At 40.5% G+C, this 26,700-nt stretch overlaps 3 protein-coding genes across 3 annotated transcripts; 1 reads left to right on the top strand and 2 right to left on the bottom strand.

Moving 5' to 3' along the window:
- Window positions 1-2,970: 2,970 nt before the first annotated feature.
- On the bottom strand, window positions 2,971-8,552 carry LOC308085827 (extracellular calcium-sensing receptor-like; the record flags this gene model as incomplete). Its single annotated transcript, XM_080429137.1, has 7 exons — window positions 2,971-3,393; window positions 3,884-4,356; window positions 4,703-4,826; window positions 5,547-5,768; window positions 6,269-6,814; window positions 7,357-7,644; window positions 8,220-8,552. The coding sequence occupies 7 exons, from the start codon at window positions 8,550-8,552 to the stop codon at window positions 2,971-2,973; spliced, it is 2,409 nt and encodes an 802-aa protein (XP_080285263.1).
- A 2,305-nt stretch (window positions 8,553-10,857) lies between these two features.
- Window positions 10,858-17,621, top strand: LOC308085826 (extracellular calcium-sensing receptor-like; the record flags this gene model as incomplete). Its single annotated transcript, XM_080429136.1, has 8 exons — window positions 10,858-11,057; window positions 11,339-11,627; window positions 11,836-11,922; window positions 12,422-12,613; window positions 14,233-14,766; window positions 15,609-15,833; window positions 16,464-16,587; window positions 16,726-17,621. 8 exons carry the CDS (start codon window positions 10,858-10,860, stop codon window positions 17,619-17,621), a joined length of 2,547 nt encoding a protein of 848 aa, XP_080285262.1.
- Window positions 17,622-21,993: 4,372 nt separating this feature from the next.
- LOC308085825 (extracellular calcium-sensing receptor-like) lies at window positions 21,994-25,744 on the bottom strand (the record flags this gene model as incomplete). Its single annotated transcript, XM_080429135.1, has 7 exons — window positions 21,994-22,910; window positions 23,067-23,190; window positions 23,272-23,493; window positions 23,589-23,794; window positions 24,316-24,611; window positions 24,749-25,038; window positions 25,484-25,744. The coding sequence occupies 7 exons, from the start codon at window positions 25,742-25,744 to the stop codon at window positions 21,994-21,996; spliced, it is 2,316 nt and encodes a 771-aa protein (XP_080285261.1).
- Between the last annotated feature and the right edge of the window lie 956 nt (window positions 25,745-26,700).

Genomic DNA, 26,700 nt, shown 5'->3' with positions numbered 1-26,700 from the left:
GGTCTGCATCCAACGCAAGGCTCGGGCGCTGAAACTTTATTTATTGAATGGAGAGGTCAGTGTGACCGAAAAATACATTACATGCTGCACACATCAACATGCTATTGCCTATATTAGACATTTAAATGTTTACTTACTACTTATATGTAGGAGGATTTGGTTTGGAATTATATGTTGAAATTGTAGATATTGGATTATAGTGTAGAGGGAATAAGCCCCCTAGAACCACATCTCCATCTTCATAAAGGCTGTCTGTCTCCTCTTGTCCCATGAAAAAGCAATCTGTCAGGATGGCAGATGAGCCAACCTTGCCCCTATAGAGAAGAATGCACAGCAGCACAAGAAAATTGGTAGCAATGTATGCCATGACTTGCTCAAATCTCAAATGTAACAATCCAGAATACTTCTACTTCTGTCCCAATTTTAAACGTTTCGGTTATTGAATCTGAGTAACCACACTTTCCACTGGCTACACAGAAGGTAGATAATGCAAGACTTTTATATACTTAGTGCGCACAAATCTGAGCGTTCCGCCCAGATAGATATGACATCAGACCCTTGAATTCTGGGGGTAGGGCATTATCAGCTAATCAAAATGAGTTTTGCCTGTTTTGGCCTGAGCTATTGATCGTGGAATATTGTTTTAACATGGGATACATGGTCTAAAGTTGTGATATGGGTCATGACCTGTGTTGAATGCCATTCCACCTCTCTGCCCGATAGCTTTGTCTGAATATAGGGAAATTCCCTCCAAAATAATTACAGTGGCTAAGGATTCTGAAGTATACTGACAATATTAAGTTCTGGGTAATGATTTTGTGAGTACAATACTGTCATAAAGCAATTAACCTACAGAATCAGATAATCAAACAAATCAGGGCTAGATTCTGAGAATTAAATTGATTATACTTCCATAAAGTGTATTGCGAAAACAAACTTATTTGCCAAAGTGCTATATCTTACTTGATGGCAATTTACATGTAAGTACACATTCATAAATGTATAATGTTTAAGGTTAAAGCGTAACATAAATAATGTCATTAATTATATTTTTACAGTACAAAGTACAAAAAATCATGTGATGGGGAAAATCTGAACAAACATACAGTATATGTTTCATGAGCATTATCTTATATTTTGATATAGTATAAAATACTAATCAACACATTTTCTGCGGTAGACCTCAGTTATTCACATTTTATGTTTGCTCATCCATATGCCTGGCACTTAATCCATAACTGTTGCAATACTGTCCATGCATTTATAGTGTGAGGGGGGAACTCTGAATAGGAGAACACTGTGTAACTATACTGTGCATACAAAGTTACAATTTGTTTATTTAAAAAGTTATATTATTGACTTGTATCTGCCCGAATCACTTTGTTCTCAATTGTAAATGAAGTCAATTGCCTTGATAGTGTGATATGTACTACCTGTGATGAGTGATTTTCAGATAAAACAAATTATGCTCATCCATGAAATTCACTACACAAGATTGTATGTGCTATAACTTTGTATACCTTTAGATTTTCATAAATAAATATTTTAAACAAAACATTTTAATGTTTGCATTATTATATCACTAGACCGGTGCCTGTTGGGTACCAGCCCATTCGGGAACGAGTCAAGTTGGGAACAGTGCAAACAGGGAATGCATGCCCCACTCTGTTATGCAATATACTCATTATACCCATTGTGAGAGTAGCCGTTGTGACCGTCTGTCTGTCTGTGTCCCTGGGCCTTTTGTGCCCATATGGAAAAGTCCTGGTGCAGTGGTAAATGTCTGAGGAGAATGTATGGAGAATGTCTGAAGAGTGCAAACTGACTGTGTTGGGTGTGGGGAATTCAACATATGTGGGGAATTCAACATGTGTGGGGAATTTGCCAAATCAAGCTTGAGCTGGGGTTGCCATGGCAATCAATTGGCTCATTTGGGCTATGGCCGAGCCTTTTGTACAACTAAAGGCCCTCGAGTTCGCGGGCCACTACACGGCCCTCACACCTACGACGCACCGCTGATCTGACTGATATGCACATATATGGAAATCTCTGTATCTGTCAGTCCTTGTAACTTTTATGCCGATGCAGTATATGGATAACTCTGTGTTTGTCAGTCCTTGTCCCTTTTATGCCCATATATAGAGATCCTTGATGTCACCAGTATATGCCCATATATGGGCATACTCGCTTTTGTGCCCATATATGGAGCTGTCTAAAATAGATATGACTTACTCAATATCGGGGTGACTTACTCAATATCGGGGTGAAAAAAGCAATCTTTGTTTTCCAATAGGTTCTGTGCATAACTGCAGTCCCACTTGTTTCTGGTTTAAATCTGCTGATTGCACTTATGCACAGAGGCAAAGACGGAGCCTTGAGCCTGTAATCAATGTCTTTCAAAGCGCCATAACCACTGATTGGCCAACATCTATTAGATTGAGGCCTTTACATGAGCGCATATACTGCAAGGACAAGGACAATTATTTATTTTACATTATTTTCTTTATTTGTGACTTCATACATACATACATACATACATGCTAGGGCTTTCACGACTAGAGATTTTTACTGGTCGACTACTGGTTGAATGTTTTTTTTTATCAACTATTCGACTAGTTGTCGAATAGTTGATAACAAAATTAATAATAATAAAATAAAATAACGTTTTTCCATCGTTTTAATGCCATTAGTATATTATTATCGTCCTGCCTTTATTTTTTATCAAAAGGGGGTCAAAAGTATGCCCCCCCTTTAAAAAACAAAAAAGGTAAATATCGACTAGTCGACTACCACTGGGTCAAATTAGTTGACCAGTAAAAATCTCTAGTCGTGAAAGCCCTATCGACTAGTACCAACAAGGTCGACTAGTGGTTATACTAGTCGACTAGTCGACTAATTGGTGAAAGCCCTAATACATACATACATAATGGTACATACATATGATACATACATACATACATACATACATTTTCACTTGCGCATCATATTTTTCTTACTGTTTTGTTCTGGTTTCAGAATTATAATGTAGCACTTAGGTGCAAAGATACAAAAGAGAAGGCCAAAAGCTGAGGCAAGAATGGCAAAAATATGAACAGCTACAGTGTATTTGCCAGCTGTGCTCACATAGACTGGAATAAACGTAATCCACACAGCAAAGAATATCAGCATGCTGAAGGTGATGAACTTGGCCTCGTTAAAATTGTCCGGTAACGTCCGGGCCAAAAAGGCCATGAGGAAGCACATACAAGCCAGCAGCCCAATGTAACCTAGAACACACCAGAAGCCAACCTCTGAGCCGGTAGCACACTCAATGATGATGGTGGCGCTGACGTGACCTGTGTTATGGTTGGCATAAGGTGGACTGGTGAGCAGCCAGATAAGACAAATTAACCCCTGAGTGGTGGGAAGATGACAGAACATTTTTATTAGTATGATTGAAAAAGGTTTCATTATTTAACCACATTACATCATCGCTGTCGGGCAGACATCTTTAATCTCCATAGTTCATAGTTTTTTCATACATAATTGATTGTCTATTTTATACTTTGTTATATGACATTGCCATGCGAAAGTATAGCGAAAACAGCACATCTTCAAGCTCAAAACACATCACAATGTAATGTGCTATTTTTGCTATGTTTGAAAGATTTGGAAAAAATATATTTGTAATCAAATATTTAACGATGAAAACAAGAGCTTGTAGCTAAATAATAACTGCACTAGATCCATTGGGTTTACAGCTTATTTTTTCCATTTTCTGAAATGGAAACGGTTCTCTGAAATGTAACGGTTTTGAACATGCAAGTGTTATGCCCAACAGTATCATTTAGTAAGGTGTTCAAATACAATACAGAGTACATTTTGAAAGGAAATATATTTCTACCTGGACAAGTGTACATATTAATACACTGGCTCTCTGTTGATTGGGTCCAAACCACTTCATGACATCACTTCCTGGCAACGTGGCTCTGAAGGCCATTAGGACAACCATAGTTTTGGCCAGGAGGCAGGAAATGCATAGGGCAAAGCTGATCCCAAAGGCTGGGTAACGGATACGGCAGAGCCAATCAGAGGGCTCACCAATAAACAACAGGCCAATGAGGAAACAAATGGCAAGGAACAGCAGAAGAAAGAAGCTCAGTTCCATGTTGTTGGCCCGTACTAAGGGTGAATCTCTATGTGAGAAAAATATCACCAGGGTGGAGAGAGAGATACAAGCTCCAACGAGAGATACAACACACAGAACAATGCCCATAGGCTCATGATAGGAAAGGAACTCAATAGCCTTTGGGGTGCAGAGATCTTTAGCTTCATTGGGCCATGTGTCCTCTGAGCAACGTGAACAGTCTAAAGAATCTGTTTAAGAAGGAGAAAGAATAGACCTTGTTATTGCAAATCCAGACAGTTCCGAAATATACCAATGACATCATTGGTGGTAATTCCCAACAATATATATATATATATATATATATATATATATATATATATATATAGAGAGAGAGAGAGAGAGAGAGAGAGAGAGAGAGAGAGAGAGAGAGAGAGAGAGAGAGAGAGAGAGAGAGAGAGAGAGAGAGGTTAGCTGCTCAATTATAGCTGATCAAGAGATTAGCTGCTCACAGACAGACGGACGGACACACACCCACACACATTGTATACATTTGCTCTTTGAGAAAAGGCTGAAAAAGACTGTTTCAGTACATACCAGTCTTATTGCTGACCTCCCCTTCAGCACAGGTGACACAGTCAAAACAGCAAACAGGTTGTCCCTTCCTCCTGGCTACACGTGTGCCTGGAGGACAGCTGTCACTGCACACAGACTGCACTGCCTGAGAGGCAGAGGTAAGCCACTCAGAAAGACTCTGATTGTATATAGTATGTTGCTCAATCATATACTGGAACTTCACATAATACCACAATTAGATGCATATGAATGTGGCAGTACTGTATATGATAAAGACACAAGTGTGTTCTATACAGTGCAGTATGGTGTTCTGTTTACTCTAACTCCAATAAACAATGTTTTAAAGGAGGAGTTCACCCAAAAAATTACTTATTTTCTATCAATTACACACCCCATGAAGCCTTGATTTCATGGATTTATTTTTGTTTTTGTGGCATTCCTAAGACAATAATTTGATGACCGTGTGTATTTCCGGTAGGAGACACAAATAATCTACTTTGTGTCTCCTACCGGATACATTAGCCGGTAGGAGACGGGAATCAAATTATTAGCTTAGGAATGCGACAAAAACAAAAAAGAATCCATGGATTCAAGGCTTCATAGGGTGTGCAATTGATAGAAAATAAGTCATTTTTTGGGTGAACTCCTCCTTTAAGAGAAAACATATATATCAAAGGTTTTCTGCTGGGAACTAACTCTATGTTGTCATTTGTATGTAAAATGTTCTTGTATGACTAGTCTCTAAACAGCATGTGCTGAATAGTTTCCAAACTAATACAAGCAGATCCCCATATGCATTAATTAAAAGCACATAAAACAGTCTACAAGGGAGGAATGGTCTCAGGCCCCTTTTCAGAGAACACACCTGGTGCCCAACAGGCCACTGAATAGCTGTGGCATTTATGACCAAGCTGCGCCCAGAAGCCGATGAAGCATCATAGAAGCCAACTTTGTCCAACTGCAGCGAGCCATCTGGCCCTCTTTGCCAGTTCATGAGGTCATAGAAGGCAATGGGATCACCATTCTCATCAAAGTTAACCTTCTCCCCAAGTGCAGAAAAATTTGCATGTTTCATATAGTAGAAAAGCTGTAGGAAAAAAACGTCATGTCAGTGTACATTCTCCTTAAGACTTGAAGCCGAGTCTCCTAAATCTCAACAGTTTTCTGAAAAACGTATGTTTCTATATCAGTGGTGCTCAATCTTTGTCATGTCAAGGACCCCCAAAATTATATGTATTTGGCTGCGGACCCCCATCAAAATATTTTGTTCCAGGGACCCCCAGAAGCAAAGATTTGAGTTAAAAATGTTCGCTTTAAAAATATATATATTCAAAGATTTGCACACATTTTCACGATTTTTCAAAAATAGCAGATCTACAAGCTCATAGCGCGGCACCGAGTGCCGCGCTACGAGCTTGTATATCTGCTATTTTTGAATAGCCAAAGTGTCAAATAATGCTTTTTAGCTCAAATCTAAAAATGACACAGTTCCAGGTCTTAATGGGTTAATTGCTTTTAATGGGTTAAAAGAGATTCCGAATTTTTGTCTCATTCAGATTTAATTATGTCAATTGAAACCACTCTAACCTGCCACGGTTTAACCTTCTTTGGATCCCCACAAGTGCGATTAAAGAAAGGTCCTTGTCCTGCGATACAGTCACTCATGTCCTGCAGAGCATGGGCCACCAAGTATACCGCCTTGTAGACATTATAAGACACCCTGAGCTGAGTGATATCAGAATAGGTTGAGTAAACATCCTCTAAATCTTCCATCCCGTTGCATGGTTCGCGTTGGTAGCTGCCCCCGTGATTGTGTGCGTTCACGGACCCATTCAGCTTGCAATTAAACGTCTCTTCCCAAAACTCTGTCAGAAATGTTGACTCACGAATGTAAGGTGGTCCAAGTCTAGTCAGATATTCCTTCAGTCCTGGAATTACATCAGCCCGCCGGATGCCAAATCCTAAAGTTCCAGTCAGGAGATCACCAAACTCTTCCCAAAGTGACTTTGCTGTTGCCCAGGCCTCACTGGCAATCCACTGTAAGCCGGTGACATTCCTTCGCCTAATCTCTCTCAAGATGCTTTGGAGCTCAGACTCGGCAGAGAAGTTAAGGATGACCTTAGAGGAAGACCCCTATGCGGAGAAAATTGCTAATAACTTTAAATGATGTACTTTAACATTTGTAGTAATGTAACATAGAAATCTTCAAAGAAATATATTTTAAATCTTAATGGCTCACACGCAGCACTTTATGCCAAATTTATATTTCAGCATGTGAAAACAACCAATGTGTTGCATTTTTTTACTTGAACATATGTTATTTTCGGTCATGATGAAATATAAAATAGATTTAGAGTCTCAACCCTGCACCTATGATCGTATACAGGCTCTGTACATAACTGTAATCACGAAATTTCCCGAAGGTGCCATACTTATTTCCGTTTCCATTTCAGTTTCCCTTTGCTTCGCTTGATTTAGCTTGAGCAGATTAAAACTGAAAACACATGAAGGTATCATAATGTGTTTCCGGTTTAAATTAGCGTCGTGCCCATCAAGCGAAGCTATGGGAAACTGAACTGGAAATGAAAACGGGTAATATTATGTCAACCTGGACAGTGCTATGAAACCAATAACCATAGCACAGTGATGAATGAGTAATAATCACCAACAAGTACCTCAATAACATTGAGTAGGTCATTTAGCGCCTGCCGAGTCAGGACTTGAGGGTAGAAGTGTGTATAGGCAGGACACACATGATACTGTGCTAATTCCTGGAGGAAAAGCTGGATGGCAAACCGTGCATAGTCTGATTCCACCCCTATGACACCCACCCACGTCCAGCCAAAGTAGCTGACCAGCCGGGCTAGGGCTCTGACCTGGAAGGCATCACTGGGCATGGTGCGCATGAATGTGGGGAACTCCCTTTGGTTGCTCAGACAACTGCAAGATGCAAAATAGCTCACCTGGTATGACAGTGAGAATAACAGTTAACCTTTTATTTCAAGAGGGGTCATTTGTACAGACTGCTGTTTAAAGATGAAAGATTGTTGAAGGCATAGCTGAACACGTTTAATGGCTCAATACACTTACTCTAATACAGTGGCAGTCAAAACCTGATACGATTAATCAAAAATAAATATTTTGTCAGTAATTTTGTAAGAAAACAATGTAAATATATTTGTACATCACAATATATTTGTAATACAGTTGTTGCTGTGCTAATTGCATAAATATAACACAATTGTGATATTAATAGCCTTATGATTATATATTACAAAATGTGGGCCTGTTCAGAAGGAAATAAATAGCAATGGCCTAGAAGTATCAAATTACAGCAGTACAGATTAACAATAAATTAACAAAGTTAAGTTATTACTTAAAAGTAATAAGACCAATGAGTCCAAATGTGGTGATAGTTGAATACTCCATATACCACTGAATATGACATACTGTATATAATGTACTGTAAAGCACAGTATCACACATCAGCTGAAATGTGATGTGAATTCATGCAACACTAGAGTTCACATAGCCTCACCAGAGGGATCTGGAAGGAACCCAGAGTTCGTAGCACAGCCATAGACACCCCAGAAGCAGCGTCTCCTATGATAACCGGGGACACAGTCCTGCCTGTGGCGCCACCACAGCCTAAACCTAAACCAGTGCTTCTTAGATCTCTGTCGGTCTTCAGATCCCTGTCTCTCTCTTCTCTCAAGGCTCTGGAATCTCTCTCTGGCTGTCCGTTCACCAGCAGCAGAGCCCCTCTCAGAGACACAGATATGTCATTGCAGCTGTCTCGAATGTGAAAACCCAGCTTCAACTGTGGGAGGAGGTCACTGCGACGGTTGATCTCTTTGATTGCAAAGGTCATGGTCTGCATCCAACGCAAGGCTCGGGCGCTGAAACTTTATTTATTGAATGGAGAGGTCAGTGTGACCGAAAAATACATTACATGCTGCACACATCAACATGCTATTGCCTATATTAGACATTTAAATGTTTACTTACTACTTATATGTAGGAGGATTTGGTTTGGAATTATATGTTGAAATTGTAGATATTGGATTATAGTGTAGAGGGAATAAGCCCCCTAGAACCACATCTCCATCTTCATAAAGGCTGTCTGTCTCCTCTTGTCCCATGAAAAAGCAATCTGTCAGGATGGCAGATGAGCCAACCTTGCCCCTATAGAGAAGAATGCACAGCAGCACAAGAAAATTGGTAGCAATGTATGCCATGACTTGCTCAAATCTCAAATGTAACAATCCAGAATACTTCTACTTCTGTCCCAATTTTAAACGTTTCGGTTATTGAATCTGAGTAACCACACTTTCCACTGGCTACACAGAAGGTAGATAATGCAAGACTTTTATATACTTAGTGCGCACAAATCTGAGCGTTCCGCCCAGATAGATATGACATCAGACCCTTGAATTCTGGGGGTAGGGCATTATCAGCTAATCAAAATGAGTTTTGCCTGTTTTGGCCTGAGCTATTGATCGTGGAATATTGTTTTAACATGGGATACATGGTCTAAAGTTGTGATATGGGTCATGACCTGTGTTGAATGCCATTCCACCTCTCTGCCCGATAGCTTTGTCTGAATATAGGGAAATTCCCTCCAAAATAATTACAGTGGCTAAGGATTCTGAAGTATACTGACAATATTAAGTTCTGGGTAATGATTTTGTGAGTACAATACTGTCATAAAGCAATTAACCTACAGAATCAGATAATCAAACAAATCAGGGCTAGATTCTGAGAATTAAATTGATTATACTTCCATAAAGTGTATTGCGAAAACAAACTTATTTGCCAAAGTGCTATATCTTACTTGATGGCAATTTACATGTAAGTACACATTCATAAATGTATAATGTTTAAGGTTAAAGCGTAACATAAATAATGTCATTAATTATATTTTTGGTGTTATCCCATCTCCATCCATTTATAATGCTGATTTCAGGTTCCTTTTACATGTCTCAATTGTGACAAATGTTTTGTTATAGGTTTACATCTTGTGTCTTTCGACATTACACCTTCCCTCCCCAATGAATATAGTGATCTGTTTCTCATGTGCCCCCTTCTGGTTGTACTGATTAGTCCCAGTCTGAAACCTGAAGTCATTGCGTGAAAACAAAAAACAAAACATCTAATATCATCAGATATCGACATAATTATTTGAATTGGGGGTCAATGGCCTAAAGAAATTAAATGTGGAAATCCCTGGCACACCCCTGTGAGGTTAATGATTCATCTGTACAACACCATCTGTCTCTGAGGCTCCAGAAAGACTGCATGTGACAGCTGTTTAGAGAACAGTAAAATGTGTATGAGGAAGTTGATCAACATGTTGACACTTCAGTATACTTTTACAATGTTGTGTTTGAAACTTATACTTTTGTTTATCAATGCAATTTTTCGGCAGCAATACATGTGGCAGTATTTCACACAGCATATCAGACACTTTGGGAATAAATATGTATCTATACTTTAACTGTACAGATAACAATCTTCATGGAATGACATATGCTTCTGTGAAGAGAGAAACTGAGAAATGTGGTGTGTGACCTTTTTTTTCTTTTTTTTGGGGTGTGTGTGTCCATTAACACAAACATGTACAAAACATGTAGAACTTAACCTAAAGACCTGAGGCAAATTCTACAAATGCCTTCTAAACTAAGCACAAAGTGACGCACTGTGAGCTTGTATATCTGCTATTTCATTATAGCTAATGCTAAAATCTGAAAAGACGCAGATGCTTTCCCGTTTTAAATGGGTTAATGTATTGTTAACATAAGATCAGCATATCATAGCTGTAATCTTACCCAAATGATGCACTTACATAACCATTGAACTACTTTCATTGTATGATCCAGTAATTTTTTTCATCATTCTGTCATTTTAGTATTGATTACTTTTACTTTGTCATTTATTAATTCATCAGAACTCTCTAATCAATCTGATTAGTATGTAATAATGAATTAGTCATGATGCACGTAGAGGAATATCCAATCCAGTGGCACTATATCAGTAATGAGATGCACACTGTAGTGGAGCAGGCGTTACATATACAGGTAATTTGTCTCCTGACCTTGTCTCCCTCTGTTTGGAGATGGGCGCATAACACAATGACTTGTCTATTCTTATTTCATCTGCTATATCCTGTCTATGCCATGACTTTTACTGTTACCTCACGTTCCCGTTACAGCTCCGACCTGTCCCCAGCAAACGAGTGCTCTCTGCAAAGCAGCTTTGAGCCAGGCTTTGTGGCTGAGGGTGACTATGTCATCGGGGGAATCTTCCCCCTTCACTACAACCAGGAGATGCCTGACCTCAACAGCACCTATAGACCACCGGCAGTCAAGTGCAATGGGTGAGCTTCACAGTCGATTTGCAGTGAAATTAAATAGGGGATTATTTAATTGTATAACAAGTTAGATGTCATTCCTGCATATTTTCATGTTTTTAAAGCAATTAACCATTAATAAATTATTATTATTATTCACAGCAATAGGTTGGCATTGTCATTAAGAGGCACAACCTCTTTATATGTACAGTATGTCAAGCTAAAACACCTGGGTAAGACTAACACCTCGGTCTCTTCTGAATTAATCTTTTTCTCCCACTTGTGTTCAATGTGTGATGGTACACTAGATTTGATCCTAGGGCTTTCCGCTGGGCTCAGACTATGAGGCTGGCAGTTGAGGAGATCAACCAGAGTGAAGAGATATTGCCCAATCACACTCTTGGTTATAAAATCTTTGATTCGTGTGCTTATCCTCTGACGGGTCAGAGGGCTGCCCTGGCTGTGCTGAATGGACTGCATGAGGTCAATTCACCCAAGTGTCCTGGTGCTCCCCCTCTCCTCGCTGTCATTGGAGAATCTGGTTCTGCTCAGTCCATTGTGGTGTCAAGAATCCTGCAGCCCTTCAGGATCCCAATGGTAGGGTTAATAATGTTGCTTTGTAATCGGTAATAAAATACAGCGATTGCCATTTGGATCTCAGACACCCCCCCGCCATGTGAAACTTTAACCATGTTGTATGGCACTTTCTAAGTCACCCTGTATAAGAGCGTCTGCTAAATGCCTACATGTAAATTATGACTAAATTCCCTGCACTAGCAACTGTTTCTTTTAACTTCTGTCCCAGATCAGCTATTTTTCATCCTGCGCATGTCTCAGTGACAGGAGAAAGTATCCCACATTCTTCAGAGTGATCCCTAATGATGACTATCAGGTGAGAGGGGATGGATTTTAGGTATGATGAGCAGTTGTCAAAGCAAAAGTCACATAACTAAACATACAAATCGTTGATGTTTGGCCTTTATTTCAACGTTTGATGTTTTTCTTTTGTACATGAATGCCGTACTAAGAGTATCAATCAATAGCAGAAAATAGAGCTTGTATAGATCATGCTATTTTTGTTTTTTCTGAAACATTGTTAAAGTGAAAGGGACAGTGGTTAAATCTGCCTGTGGGTTTTCTAAATATTGAACCAATGAAAAGTATTAACTAAATACTTTTGACTAAATGATAACCACATTTTTACCTAGGCTACATTGGAAATTAGGACCTGCCCCTCGAATGTACTCAGAGTTTAAATAAAGGTTATGACATTGGATCCATTGGAACACAGCTTCTTTTTTTTTCCTGAAAAATAATGATTTTGGACATACAAGGTTCCCACCCGGCAACGACGATACACTGTATTCATTTTATTTTTTTACTGATCTCAGGTCAAAGCCATTGCCCAGCTTCTGCTGCGCTTCAACTGGACCTGGGTGGGGTTGCTGCGGGGGGACCATGAATATGGTCGCTTTGCCGTGCTGGGCCTGCTTAGAGAATTAAAGGGCACCAGAGTGTGTGTGGCCTATCAAGAGATGATTCCCCTATTTTACAACCGCCGAAAGGCCCTGGAGATTATGCAGGTAAAGAGATGCTGAAAAAAACAACAATGTGGCACAACGAAAGACAGATGAAAGATGAAGATAGAAATGGGAATGTAATGATTGATTGATCCAATTAAAAACATACCAAATGGATGACACAAAAAGCCAGAGGCTTGTTTCCATTGTGGTCCATTATAGATCACAGACAGAAACGAGAACCACTGTGTGTACTAAAATATAACATAGATAAAATATAAACTTAACTAGGCTACAAGTTTTTATTTATTGATTGGAAATAGCTGATGTATATCGTGATGCGTTGTGAGCTTGTAGATCTTAGATTTTCAAAACATTTTCTACGTTTTATGAATTTGTATTTATTTAAAGGTAGGGTAAGTGATATTTTTTGGTTAAAACAAAAAGTATTTTGTTAAAAGGTTAAAATACTATATTCTGATAGTAATCATTGCTATAGAGTGTTTGTTCAGTAACAGATGTCTCCCTGTCTCTCCAGCTCTTTAATAAACAGAAAATACATTTTTCGGTAGGTGTCAAAATCTCAGCCAATCAGGAGAAAGTACCCATTTTTAAGCTTAATTTGTATAGTGTTCCAGTTAAAATTTTGTCTGCTCATTTCTTAGTGTCATCACTTCCAATTTCACTTGTTTAATCTATATCCTGATTGAGTTCTCTGTCCTGGTTGGATAAAATTGGAAATGAAACTACAAAAAAAAAAAAAAAACTACAAAATACATTTTCTGTTTTATAAAGAGCTGGAGAGACATGGAGACTTTTTATATGGACAGGACACTCTATAGTAACGAGCACTATCAGAACATAGACCCATTTTGCAATTATTTGAATAATTGCAAATCACTTACCCTACCTTTAACTTTTTGCCTATTACATCCTCCAAATTCAGATGCCAGGGTTAAAGTGGTTAAATCCTACTGAATTTTAATGCTGCTGTTTCAGGCATGGAAATTCATCATGTTAGGGGCAAGATCACTTGGCCCTGGTATTGTCTATTGTTTGAGGGCACAAAAGCATATATGCAAGGGTAACAAGGTCCTCACATAAAACAATGATTTTATGTACACCATAATAATGAATTGAATTTAGGGATGAGGGTGATTTTATTTTTCCCCCTGGTCAATCTCATTATCTTCCTTCTTCCCTTCTCCACGGTTATTATAGTTTTGCAGTTTTTTTTATTATAATTTCGTTTTGACTTTGTTATCAATCTCAGTTTAGTTTTGATTTGTTTTCAAAAAGTGTTTATTTATTTATTATTTATTGAAATATGGGGTATTTGTCATTCAAAAAGACCTAGAAGCTGCTCTTGTAGCTCTTATAGCTCTTGTAGTGATGGAAAGCTCTTGTAGATCTGCTATTTTCACAATTTTTCAAGATTGTTGAAAATGTTTGAAAATATGCTTATGCTGACAAAGACTAAAGCTAAGGAAATTTTCACGATATGATTTCAGTTAGTTTTGTAAACGCTACAGTTTAAAATAAATAAAAAACGCTACAGTTTCAGTTAGTTTTCAGTTTTTATTAAAACAATGATATTCTAGTTTTAGTTCTTTTGATAGTTTGAGTTAACTATAATAACCCTTAATTGCCCTCCTCTCACACCCGGTCATTCTTCACAAAAGGTGATGCGTAGCTCCGGGTCTACGGTGGTGGTTGTGTTTTCAGCTGAGGGAGAAATGACCCCGTTCCTGAAGGACTACATGGAGCAGAACATGCCAGTGCTTCAGTGGGTGGCCAGTGAGGCCTGGGTCACGGCCTCCGTCTTCGCAGGGCGTGAGTACTACCCCTACCTGGGAGGAACCATCGGCTTTGGCATCCGACAAGGCCACATCCCAGGCCTCAGAGAATACCTGCAGACAGTAGATCCTCAAGCGTACCCCTCGAACGCGCTGGTTCGGGAACTGTGGGAGGCTCTGTATGGTTGCTCGCCATCGCCCTCCTCTGGCTCGCCGTTGCCGCCCTGCTCGGGGCAAGAAACTCTCGTGGAGCAGCATTCAGCTTATATGAATACCTCGAGTCCCCGGGTGGCCTACAATGTCTACAAAGCTGTTTATGCGATTGCACATTCCCTGCACAACCTCCTCTTGTGTACACCAGGCAGTGGGCCCTTCTATAACGGCTCCTGTGCTCAGAACAACGACATACATCCCTGGCAGGTATATGCATCCTATTTGATACTGTAACTCTTTGTGTCCAAGGCTCACCAATGGGAAAAATCTCAAGGCACACCTATTTTTTTTTTTGCATTAAGTGAAACATATGAAATATATATATATATTCATAGTTTAACATTTTCACCTGCAGGCCCAAAATAGGGACGCCAGGTTGAAAGTAGTTTAATTATATTTCACGTCTGTATTGGGAAATGAGTGCGCACAACGTACTGATATAGTAAATACAAATAAAAGATGAATAACCTTGTTTATTGTGTACTGCAATAATAATGTGGTTGTCACAAAATCCCAAGGCACATCTGGCACTCACCAATGACCAATGTGCTTTGGCACTCATTTAGTTGCAAAAACCTTGTATCTCCATATTCCACCTTTTATGGGGGTTTTTATTTGTAAATTAATGCTACTTAAAGTCCTACTGTGTAACTTTCATTTTAGACAAAACACTTACATTACAGTGACTGTCTATAACACTCATAAAGGAACGTTGCAGGGTCCATAGCGCCCAAGTGGATATTTTGGATCAATGCAACAACACGTTTTCAGAAACCGTATTTATTCATGCTAGTACATACTGTACAGTAGATAAATACATTTCCGGTACATTTCTGGTGTCTATGTAATTTTTTTGCATGAGTGTCTGGAGAAGACACTTGCGAATAAAAATGGTGTTAAAAAGTCGGCCATCCCATCCATGACCCAAAATTGCATTAACAAAAACACATAATATACCACAGAAAATACAAAATATACCAGTGAAAGATTATATCAAAAATAACTTTAGTTTAATTGAAAAAAAAAAAACATTATTGCTTTTTCCCCAGCTCCAGTACTATCTCCAGGAGGTGGCATTCAGCATGGCTGGGGATGAGGTGAACTTTGACCTGAAAGGCGACTCCATACCCTACTATGACGTCATCAACTGGCAGAGGGGCACAGGGGGAAACATTGAGTTTGTCAACGTGGGGTTGTTTGACGGCACCAAGGATGCAGGGACGGAGCTGGTTATCCACGAGGAAAAGATCACATGGGCGGGGCATCAGAGCAAGGCAAGCTGCTCACACTGTGTATTTACCTACATCAGATGTCAACTGTTGAAGTTCTGTAGGTTGAGATGGAGGTAAGTCAGGTCAACAGGTTAATCTAGATTAGATATGATGACTTTGACACCATCAGGAGGTTGCCATCTGACCTTAATATCACATATATTACTGTTTTATTCAGTATGGGTAGGGTACAGAACTGCTGTACAGTATATAACATAAACTGCAACATTAATTTAAACATACGCAAAACAGGCTAATGATGATTTATGGCACATTCATGGCAGAACAATAAGAATTCGAGAAGCAGGAATTTATCCAAAATAACCAAAACCAAACGTTTATATATATTTTTCAAAACAAAAGTCACACTCAGACTATGCAAGTTGAAACAATGTGCTTCCTTTTTAGGATTTCTTAGGTTTTAGATGATCTGCATCACCCAATGAAAATATTGAAGCTTGCAATTTGAATGCGCAACAGCCATGTATCCCATCTGTATCCCATAAATATTGGCTTGGCTGTCATAAAAGCTGACATTAGGCTGCTAAAATGTAAACTAAAAGGCTTTTTCCCAATAGAAAGAGACAACATTTGAGCCACATTATGTGACATATCTTTGTCCCCCCCGATCAGGTACCTGTGTCTGTGTGCAGCACCAGCTGTCACCCAGGATCCAGGAAGGCTGTTCGTCGTGGTCAGCCTGTGTGCTGCTTTGACTGTGTACCATGTGACAGCGGTAAAATTAGTAATCAGACAGGTGAGATGTACTTGTATTTGTCTTGATAATATGGCAATAACTGAAATTTGGCCTGTCTGGCATTGACTTAAAATTTGAAAGAACCAGGTATGGACAATAAAACCTTTTACTATGACTCACTCAGTCTTTTCTTTATAGATTCTATAGACTGCACAGTTTGTCCTGAGGACTTCTGGTCGAACACAGAGAGAACAGCATGCATCCTCAAGAGAGTGGAGTACTTGGGCTATGATACATTGGGCATAGCCCTGACAGTGATCGCTGTGGTGGGTGCCTGCCTCACCATAGCTGTCCTGACAATCTTCCTCTATCACAGGAACACAGCCATTGTCCGTGTGAACAACTCTGAGCTCAGTTTCTTCATCCTGCTTTCCCTGACCTTGTGCTTCCTGTGTGCACTGGTGTTCATTGGGAAACCAACCTCCTGGTCCTGCATGCTGCGTCACACCGCATTCAGCATTACATTCTCCCTTTGCATCTCCTGCATTCTGGGCAAGACTCTAGTAGTCTTGGCCGTGTTCACTGCCACCAGGCCTGGAAATAACATCATGAAATGGTTGGGGCCCAGGCAGCAGAGAGCCATTATATTCACATGCACCCTGGTTCAGGTGGTCATCTGTGCTGCCTGGCTCATTGACGCCCCACCCATCCCTTACAGAAATATGCAGCACGAAGTTTCTAAAATCATACTAGAATGCAGTGTGGGCTCCAGCCTAGCCTTTTGGTGTGTTTTAGGTTACATTGGCCTGTTAGCCTTTCTGTGCTTTGTTTTGGCCTTTCTGGCTCGGAAACTGCCCGGCAACTTCAACGAGGCCAAGTTCATAACGTTTAGCATGTTGATCTTCTGTGCTGTGTGGGTAGCATTCATACCTGCGTATATCAGTTCTCCCGGGAATTATGCAGACGCAGTGGAGACATTCGCTATTCTGGCTTCCAGCTTTGGCCTGCTGGTCTGCCTGTTTGCTCCAAAGTGTTACATTATTCTATTGAAACCAGAACAGAATACTAAGCAACATCTCATGGGGAAAAAATAATAATACAGAGTAAAACCACATATTTTAAAAAGGTTAAATATTACAGTCAAAGTTGAAAAGTTGTTTCTTAATTAATGTCTTCTCGTTTATATAACATATATTATGGTACTATAATTACATATTACAAACAATTTCAGTAATTCTGTACCTGTATCATGTCATCAATTGTATATTCACTTTACAATAAATTGAGCTCATGACACAAAGACACAAACATGTTGTTAATCCCTGTTTTAAAAGTTCATATTAGTTTATTAGTCAATGTCTAATAAAGGTCATTCAAATAACTGAAACAGTACATTGTAATAACCGGTTGGTTGAAGGTTCACAGGAAGTAACATCACCACTTCTTGATGCAGTAGATTTGCAATGTTCGCATTATCGCATATAAGTAACACGAGGAGCCAAATGAAATATAAAACTAGAAAAGTGCTCCTCGGAGCACAGGTCTCCGGCAGGTCAGGTAGGTTAGTGTGGGCCAGCAATGTTCGGAATTCGCCAATCAGGCTGGAATGTGAATAACACATGACCAAAAGAAATGTGTACCGATTTGCGTGATGTTTGGACAACATTAGTAGGAGTAATATTTAAACAAATAGTTTAGCAAAAATCGGCCTCCTGGTGGCGCTTTAATAGGGCAATGTTCAATTTGTTCCTCAACGTTGTGCAAATGTGCGTGCAAAGTTTCACCGCAATCGGACGCGTTCAAGTTTTGCAGCATTTTGTTCAAAACGGGCCACTCTTGCAAACTTTAGATGTCAATCTTAGCCAATCAGGATGGAAGATCCGTCTTGATCACATGACTATAGAGATAAAATCTGAAGGAGTAATATCTTTTTTTTAAAATATATAAGTCGGCCTCCTGGTGGCACAAAGGCAGATGTGAAAAATGCCTCTAGGGAGTGCGCATACAAAGTTTTACAGAGATCGGTGCAGTTATAGGTAAAAACATAAATCGGCCTGTTATAGCGCCACCATGAGGCTGATTTGAAAAATGTCATGTGGCATTTCTTCCTCAAAACGGAGCACTCTTGTAAACTTTGGAAGCCATTCTTAGCCAATCATGAAAAATCTGACTGACCCGTTTCGATTAATTGAGGGTTCGAGGCCTATAAGGCTCGAAACCTCTTTGAAACTGTTGGCTTTTTCTTCCTTCCGCCGTTTTTTCTGTCACGGCCAAACCTTGTGGTCACTTTTTACGAAACTCAAAAATATGGTAGAGGGCTATGCATCTCGGCCAAGGCCCGAAACTCAAATCCATTGGCCTAAGGGTGGCGCTGTAGCAATCAATTGAAAAATGCCAACTTTGAACAGGTACAACTCATGCCCTGTGTGACCTACAGACACTTCGATACACACATGCGTCTCCTCATGCCTAACAACTTTCACACTCTGACTTTTGACCTCTGACCTTTAGATCTCCCACCATTTTGAATTATATGAAAAGCAGTTAAAATCAAACTCCTCCTGGGATTTTTGAGCAATCTGCATGAAACTTTCTACACATGAACTTTGGACCTATACCAACAGATTTATGGGGATTTTTTCTAAGTGAAAACGTTAAGCTTTTATGAGCCAATGAATATTGCAGTTTTATGACAATTATTCATCTGCCCCTAACACATACATGCAGACTCACATTTGTTTGAAACTTTACAGTAATGTAGCGGGTCATTCCAAATATCACTGAAACCAATCTTACTCCAATTGGCCAAAGGGGGGCGCTATGGCAATTTTTTGAAAATGGTAACTTTAAACAGGTAAAAGTCATGCCTCGTTTGGCCGACAGCCATGAAACTTGCTTACACATGTGCCTTGACTCATGAGGAACACATGTATCACTTTGACCAGTAAGCTCCGCCGTTAGATTTTCCGCCATTTTGAGCAGTTTGAAAAACACTTAAACCTGTGTTTCTGCAGTGATTTTTTTGCAATTTGCGTGAAACGTTCTACACATGTACTTTGGACCTATGCCGACAAAACTTTAGTGGCGGATTTTCCATAAATGAAAACATTAAGCTTTAATGAGCCAATGAATATTGCAGTTTTATGAAAATTATTCGTCTGCCCCTAACACATACATGCAGACTCATATTTGTTTGAAACTTTGCAGTAATGTAGAGGGTCATTCCAAATATCACTGAAACCAATCTTACTCCAATTGGCCAAAGGGGGGCGCTATGGCAATTTTTTGAAAATGCTAACTTTAAACAGGTAAAAGTCATGCCTCGTTTGGCCGACAGCCATGAAACTTGCTTACACATGTGCCTTGACTCATGAGGAAAACATCTATCACTTTGACCAGTAAGCTCCGCCCTTAGATTGTCCGCCATATTGAGCAGTTTGAAAAACACTTAAACCCAGGATTTCTGAGCAATTTGCGACTGTGTCATCTGTTTGAGCATTTTTTAACTTTGAATCTTAACCAATCTGCCATTTCAAAGGCAGCACACTCCCCGCTTTGGTACAATAACACTGTACTACTACAGATCAACCTTAAGGGAATGTCGTTGGCTGCAGTGGCAAAATAAAAGTTCTTTCAAGAAGTCTCCTCTGACAGGAGAATTACGATCTCTGAGACTGGCCTCAGAAACATCTTGACAACTCCGTCCTTCAGAGCATTGGTGAAGTTGTCAGTTGACATGGATTCAATCAGCTCAGTGTGAGCTGCTCTGGTAGACATGCAGGTAAAGTGTACAGCCCAGCATTTGCTGTCTGCACGACCTCCTCTCGTATGACGTGTCATGCTGGTCCGTGGTCCAAAGACACCAAGACCAACACTGGTAAAAGGGGGCTTTGGGGTGGGTCTGTCCATAGGCAAGTCTTGGCTTGTGAAAGCACACTTACACTAACTGTTTCTAGGAAACATTTCCATACTTTGCTTCCTGTGTTGTCTGAGGTCCCTCTGAAGGATGTAGCAACATGGATGAGGTGTCCTATTGTTCGACAGTATTCTCCAGCTTGAGCTTCTACAGCTCAACTGAGACTTGAAGGCTTTGGTGTTTTGGCTTTGGCTTTGTGTGTGTGTGTGTGTGTGTGTGTGTGTGTGTGTGTGTGTGTGTGTGTGTGTGTGTGTGTGTGTGTGTGTGTGTGTGTGTGTGTGTGTGTGTGTGTGTGCGTGCGTTTATGTGTGTGAGTACAGACTGGAGTTGGCAAACCCTCAGAGACCCCTGGGGATCCCGTGGCTGGCCAATGAGAGGAGAGATGGAATGGTTATGGCTATGAGCTGGAAAATAGCCGATCTACAAGCTTTTTTTATTTTGAGGACCAATGAAGGACCCCCTGGAAATCCCTCAAGGATCCCTGGGGTTCCCCGGACCGCACTTTGATAACCACTGGGACAGATGAACCCCCGCCCCCCCCCCCCCCAGGAACATCCACTGTCAGAGTCACAAATTATTTAACTGGGGCCCCTTCGGAAGACCTCAAGGACCTCGAGGACCTCAAGGTCCCCGAATCGCACACTTGTCCCGGCCGAGCCGCACGTTTTGATGTATATATTGCGGGGGTTGTGTCAACCCTGCGGGCGCCATTACGGCATGAATTTTGCGGGAAGAATGTTATGGTTATTAAGTATGGCGGATTACAATAAGTGTTTTGCCATTGGCATGGCAGGCACACTTACTTATGCTATAGGTAACTTTCATGCATACAGTATCACTGGTTTTAACCTTCTATTTGATTCTTGCCTTGATGTCCTGCACATGGCCTACTAGATGTGCACACAATCTCCTCTTTGAACTTTCATGCATAACCTCAAGTTGTCTATCAGGCTGTGCTGAAGGACGCATGTTTAGGAGTTATGGATAATATTCATGTTATCAAAATGCTGGGTTAAAACAGTTGATCAAGAAGTAGGCTACATTGCTACATTGCGGTAGCACCTTCAAGGAACATATTAAGCGTCTCTAACAGGTCCTTGTTTCATTAAAGCAACACCCACATTTAAGCCACATCTGCATTTAAATTATTACAGTTGAGCTATGTTTTGCAAGGGCATGAAATAATAAGAACTACTTGGATCAAATCAAGCATTACCAGGACTTTATTCCAAATGCAAGCATATTCCTTACTTTAATACCTTAAAGTTATACAACATACTTTAAATATGTAACATATTTAATAAAATAACAAAAGGGGGGGGGGGGGGGTGAACATATGCATTAACATTGTATCAGTATCTATAAACTATGTGATGGTCAAATATGACTGACTTAACAATAATTACACATTTGCTGGTGTGTTCACAACATTTCCCATTCAGTCATGCTTAATGCACAATAACATATTAAATTTAGAGACAATCTGTATTTATTAACAAGAAATGTGTCAGGTCTCTTTAATTGACCTTATACATGAACTCTTTTATTGATTATGTATAGTCTGTTGTGGGATTTTTACTCATCATATGTTTTTTGGTGTTCTTTTCTGGTCTGAATAAGATTATGAAACATTTTGGAGCAAATATACATAGTATTAATGCAAAACTTGAGGCCAGAATTGCAAATATTTCTACGGCTACTGTGAACTTCCCAGGAGAGCTGACATAAGCTGGGATAAAGGCAATCCACACAGCACAGAATATCAGCATGCTGAAGGTGATATATTTAGCTTCATTAAAGTTATCAGGCAGTTTCCGAGCTAGAACAGCCAACACAAAGCAAAAGACAGACATCAGTCCGATGTACCCCAAAACAGCCCAGAACCCTATAGCTGAGCCCAGGTCACATTCTAGAATGATTCTCTCCTTGTATGTGCTCAGGTTTTTAATGGGGAAAGGTGGCTTAAAAACCAACCAAATGGTACATATCAAAGCTTGAACAAATGTTAACGACACCACAGTCATTCTCTGCTGTACAGGTCCAAACCATTTCATGACATTGCTGCCTGGAAGTGTTGCCTTGAAGGCCATTAACACCATTATAGTTTTCCCCAGAACACAAGAGATGCAGAGAACAAAGGTGATCCCAAATGCGGTGTGTCGCAGCATACAGGACCAGTCAGAGGGACGGCCAATGAAGGTCAGAGAACACAGGAAACACAGAGTCAAGGAGAACAGCAGCAGGAAGCTAAGCTCAGAGTTGTTGGCCCTGACGATGGCAGTTGCCCGGTGACGGAAGAACACGGCTGCCGTGGCCATCGCCAAGCAGGCACCACTAACCGAAAACGTGGTGAAAACAATTCCCAGGGCCTCGTGGAAGGAGAGAAATTCAACAGACTTGGGGAGACACAGGTCTCTCTGGGCATTTGGCCAAAACTCCTCAGGGCAGGAGAAACAGTCAGGGGAATCTATATGAAGGAAAATGCACAGGAAAATCTTATGTTAATTTAACTCTTCAGAGTGTGAAAATGGACCCATGCAGTAAGGGTCAACTGGATGTACTGGATTATTCTTTTTTCTTTCTCATATTACATTAAATTCGCAAGTAAGCAAGTGCAATATACTTGTAATATTGCTGATCTCTCCCTCAGCACATGGTATACAGTCATAGCAACAGACTGGTTTTCCTTTCTGTAGGACTTTACGCGTTCCTGGAGGACAACTCTCACTGCACACCGACAGAGGCACCTAGCACATGCAGACAGGCAGTCAGACAGATAAAACTTGCTGAATTTCAGACTTGTTGAATTATTGAAATGTTTCCCCTACCTGTGTACCACCCGGTGCCCAGATTATGCTCCTGCTCATAAAGAACTCCTCGCCAAGTGGCAGAGATGCATCATAATGCCCCACTGTCACAAATGTCATGTCACCGTTCTCACCTCTCTGCCAGTTCACTAGCTCATAAGTGGCCACAGGATCCCCATTGGCATCAAACGAGACCCGATAACTGTTACGAGAGAAATTAACTGTCTTCAGCTGTTCCAGAACCTGCATGTATATAAAAATTAAAAGAGAGGGTTGAGGTATTAACAAAAAAATAATAAGCCTTAAGACTTTAATGTACTCTATACAGTTTAATTGACCTGCTTGGGCTTTATACTGGTGAATCTGTCACAGTGAATTGTGGAGTTTCTCTCCCGACACACCACATTGTGGAGGGCATGTGCTATGGCATAAACAGCCTTATACACCATGTTGGTGACTCTGAGCTGGGCTGTGTCTGTGTATGGGCTCTGGAGCTGGTGCATATCCTCAGTTCCATCACACGCTCTCTTCTCTGTCCCAACACCTGAAAACAGAGTTGCATGGGTACATCACAATGCTAAAAGATTGTCACAGAAATCATTAATTTTCCGGGGGTTTGCGAATACACACCACAGCTCATTTTCATTTATCTCATATACTGTAGTGTAATCAAATACATTTGTTGTTTTTTTAACACACATTTGCATGTTTGGTAGCCTGTTTCCTCTGTAATTTGTGTTTTTAATTAATGTCTGGTCATTTTCGGCAGTTGATTTATTTATCATGCACATAATTTGCTGCACACATCCCTCTTCAGCTAATGTAATCTATGTGTGCTGTGCTGTCTAGTTGAGTAATGTATGAAACAAACAACAAAGCATTTCAGTGTTCATTGGTAGCATTCATGGGTAGAATAACGCTTTGGCTCAAACATGCAGTGTAGTCATAAATAGCTCAGTTTGTTATGTATAAACATTTTATGTTTTTTAAATTAATGTTGCATCAGGCCAGCTCACATTAGTGTCCATCTATTTTATTAATGTATATTTGATACAATCATCTCACTTTTTTCTAGCTGGCAGTTGAATGCACCCTCCCAAAACTCAGTAAGCGTTATGGAACCAGAAACTTTAGCGGGAGAGAGATCCAAGAGGAAATCTCTCAACCCTGGGATCACAGATCGCTGAATGCCAAATCCAATGGCTCCAGCACATGAGCTGAACCTAAGCATTTCTGGGTCAGTTATCCAGGACTCACTGCCTATCCACTGGCGAGGTGGAGAAGGATGGCGAGCCAACTCCTCCAGCAGGATCCTCATGTCACCAGAAGCTGTAAATGCCACCACAACCATGGCTGTTGACCTGCGGAGTGATGGGTTAGTAGCCAATATGTTATGATGGAATATTTGGACATTGAAAGTTAGTTTAAAGTTTAATGACAAATGTGTTAATGTCTTAGTTTGAGGAGGATATAATATAGGACCAATGATTTTATGAACCTGCGGATAACATCTGCCACACGTCGAATTTGGCTGCGTGGGTGAGTTCGATAGAAAGATTCAGAGTATTCCACGCAGATGCCTTCTTTGCGCGCCGCGTCTAGAAAGGACTCCATGCCATTATTACCGTAGTCCGAGTCCGAGCGGACAGTACCTATCCAAGTCCAGCCAAAGTGTTTCACAAGCTTGGCCAGAGCATCTGCTTGGAACTGGTCACTCGGAATGGTTCTGAAGAAGGTCGGATACTGCTGCTTATCACTCAGGCATGCACACGTGGCGAAGTGGCTCACCTTGAAAACCAAATTAGACAGTTAAAAGTTAAAGATAGTTTATGACAATAATGACCTCAGCATTTACGTTTGTCTGCGATTATAGAACAGTGGTTACTGACCATGATACTGATCATGGTACTGACATGATACTGACATGTATAAGGGGGTTCCAGGGGGTCCCCAGCAAAGGCTTTTAATATAGCATCAAAACCACTTTAACCCTATATCGGCTATTTGAAAACAGCCGATCTACAAGCTCACAACACATCGCTATGCACAGGCAAGGCAAAAATATTGACAATTGAACATTAATCTTCTATGGGGATCTTTGGCACAAAATCTAAAAATAAACAAAAATGTTCAGATGGGAGTCCCTGGCCAATTCCATAGGCTAATAATTTGGGTCCTTTTGGGGGTCCTTGAAATGAAAACATTTGAGAACCACTGTTATAGAGCAATTTACTTGTGGAATGTGAAAAGGCCCAAAGATACGCGACATGCTGATGGATGGCGTGGATCCAGACTCGCCGACAACAGCCGTTATCATACCGGATTGCGAACACCTTTCGCCGGTTTGAAACACAGGATGCAGGCCATTGGTCAGCTGCAGCGCCGTCTGCACAGCCACAGGGACAGAGGCGCAGGAGTCGTGTATTTGGTAACCGAGCGCGATGCCTGGCAGAAGCTCAGAGCTGTTGTTGATCTCCTCTATGGCGAAGACCATTGCGCGCGAGAAGCGCAGCTCGCGCGTGGCCATGCTTGTATGTGCGTGCACGTGCACGTACACGCGTGCGCACACACACACACACACACACACACACACACACACACACACACACACACACACACACACACACACACACACACACACACACACACACACACACACACACACACAATCACTTAAAATGTTAACTTTGCAGACAAGATTAACAGCTAGTGTGCAGGTGTATCAACAGCCATTTACAACATCAAATTTCCATTGTTATAGATTATTATTGGATAGTCTTATCAGAACAAAAAACTGCTTTAAACAGATTCTTTGCAAATAGGCTACATCAGGGGTAGGCAACCTTAGGCACGGGTGCCAACATTGGCACAGGGGAGGGTGATCACTGGCACAATGGCATAAGTGTGAGAGAGAGATTTTTTATTTAAGATTATTCTAAAACTCTGAACTCTGACTGGAGAGGGAGTCTGAGAGATAGGTGGGATTATTGCCCCTAAAAGTCTAATGCTCTTTACGTCCTGATCAGTGAAAGAAAATGTTTCTAAAGAAGAAGAAAGGTTATGTACAGTATATGAACAATCAAAATCAGTTGGAAATATTGTGTTTGTATGTGGTGTTATAATTCAATTTAATGTTGACATGGCACACTGACTAAAATTAATAAAACATGGCACTTCATGTCAAAAAGGTTGCCAACCCCTGGGCTACATAATAATAACAACAACAAAAAAAACATCTCTATCCCGTCTACAACTTCCGCTTATGCCTCACAACACCACTTTACTAACCTTCCAGTGCACCTTAGAGGCTCAGGCATTATGGAATAGTTATGCACCAATGTGTGCATGTTGTAGTGGATGGAGAAAATGCCCCCTATAATGTAGTCACCATCTAGGGAGAATGCAGGTAGACGTGGGGTGCCCTGGAGCTTACATTGGACATATTTAGTA

Source organism: Gymnoscopelus braueri (assembly GCF_963280865.1).
Source record: "Gymnoscopelus braueri genome assembly, chromosome: 5".
Lineage (NCBI taxonomy): Eukaryota > Metazoa > Chordata > Actinopteri > Myctophiformes > Myctophidae > Gymnoscopelus > Gymnoscopelus braueri.
The sequence above is the reverse complement of the archived record's forward strand: the minus strand, read 5'-3'. Positions and strand labels throughout refer to the sequence as shown.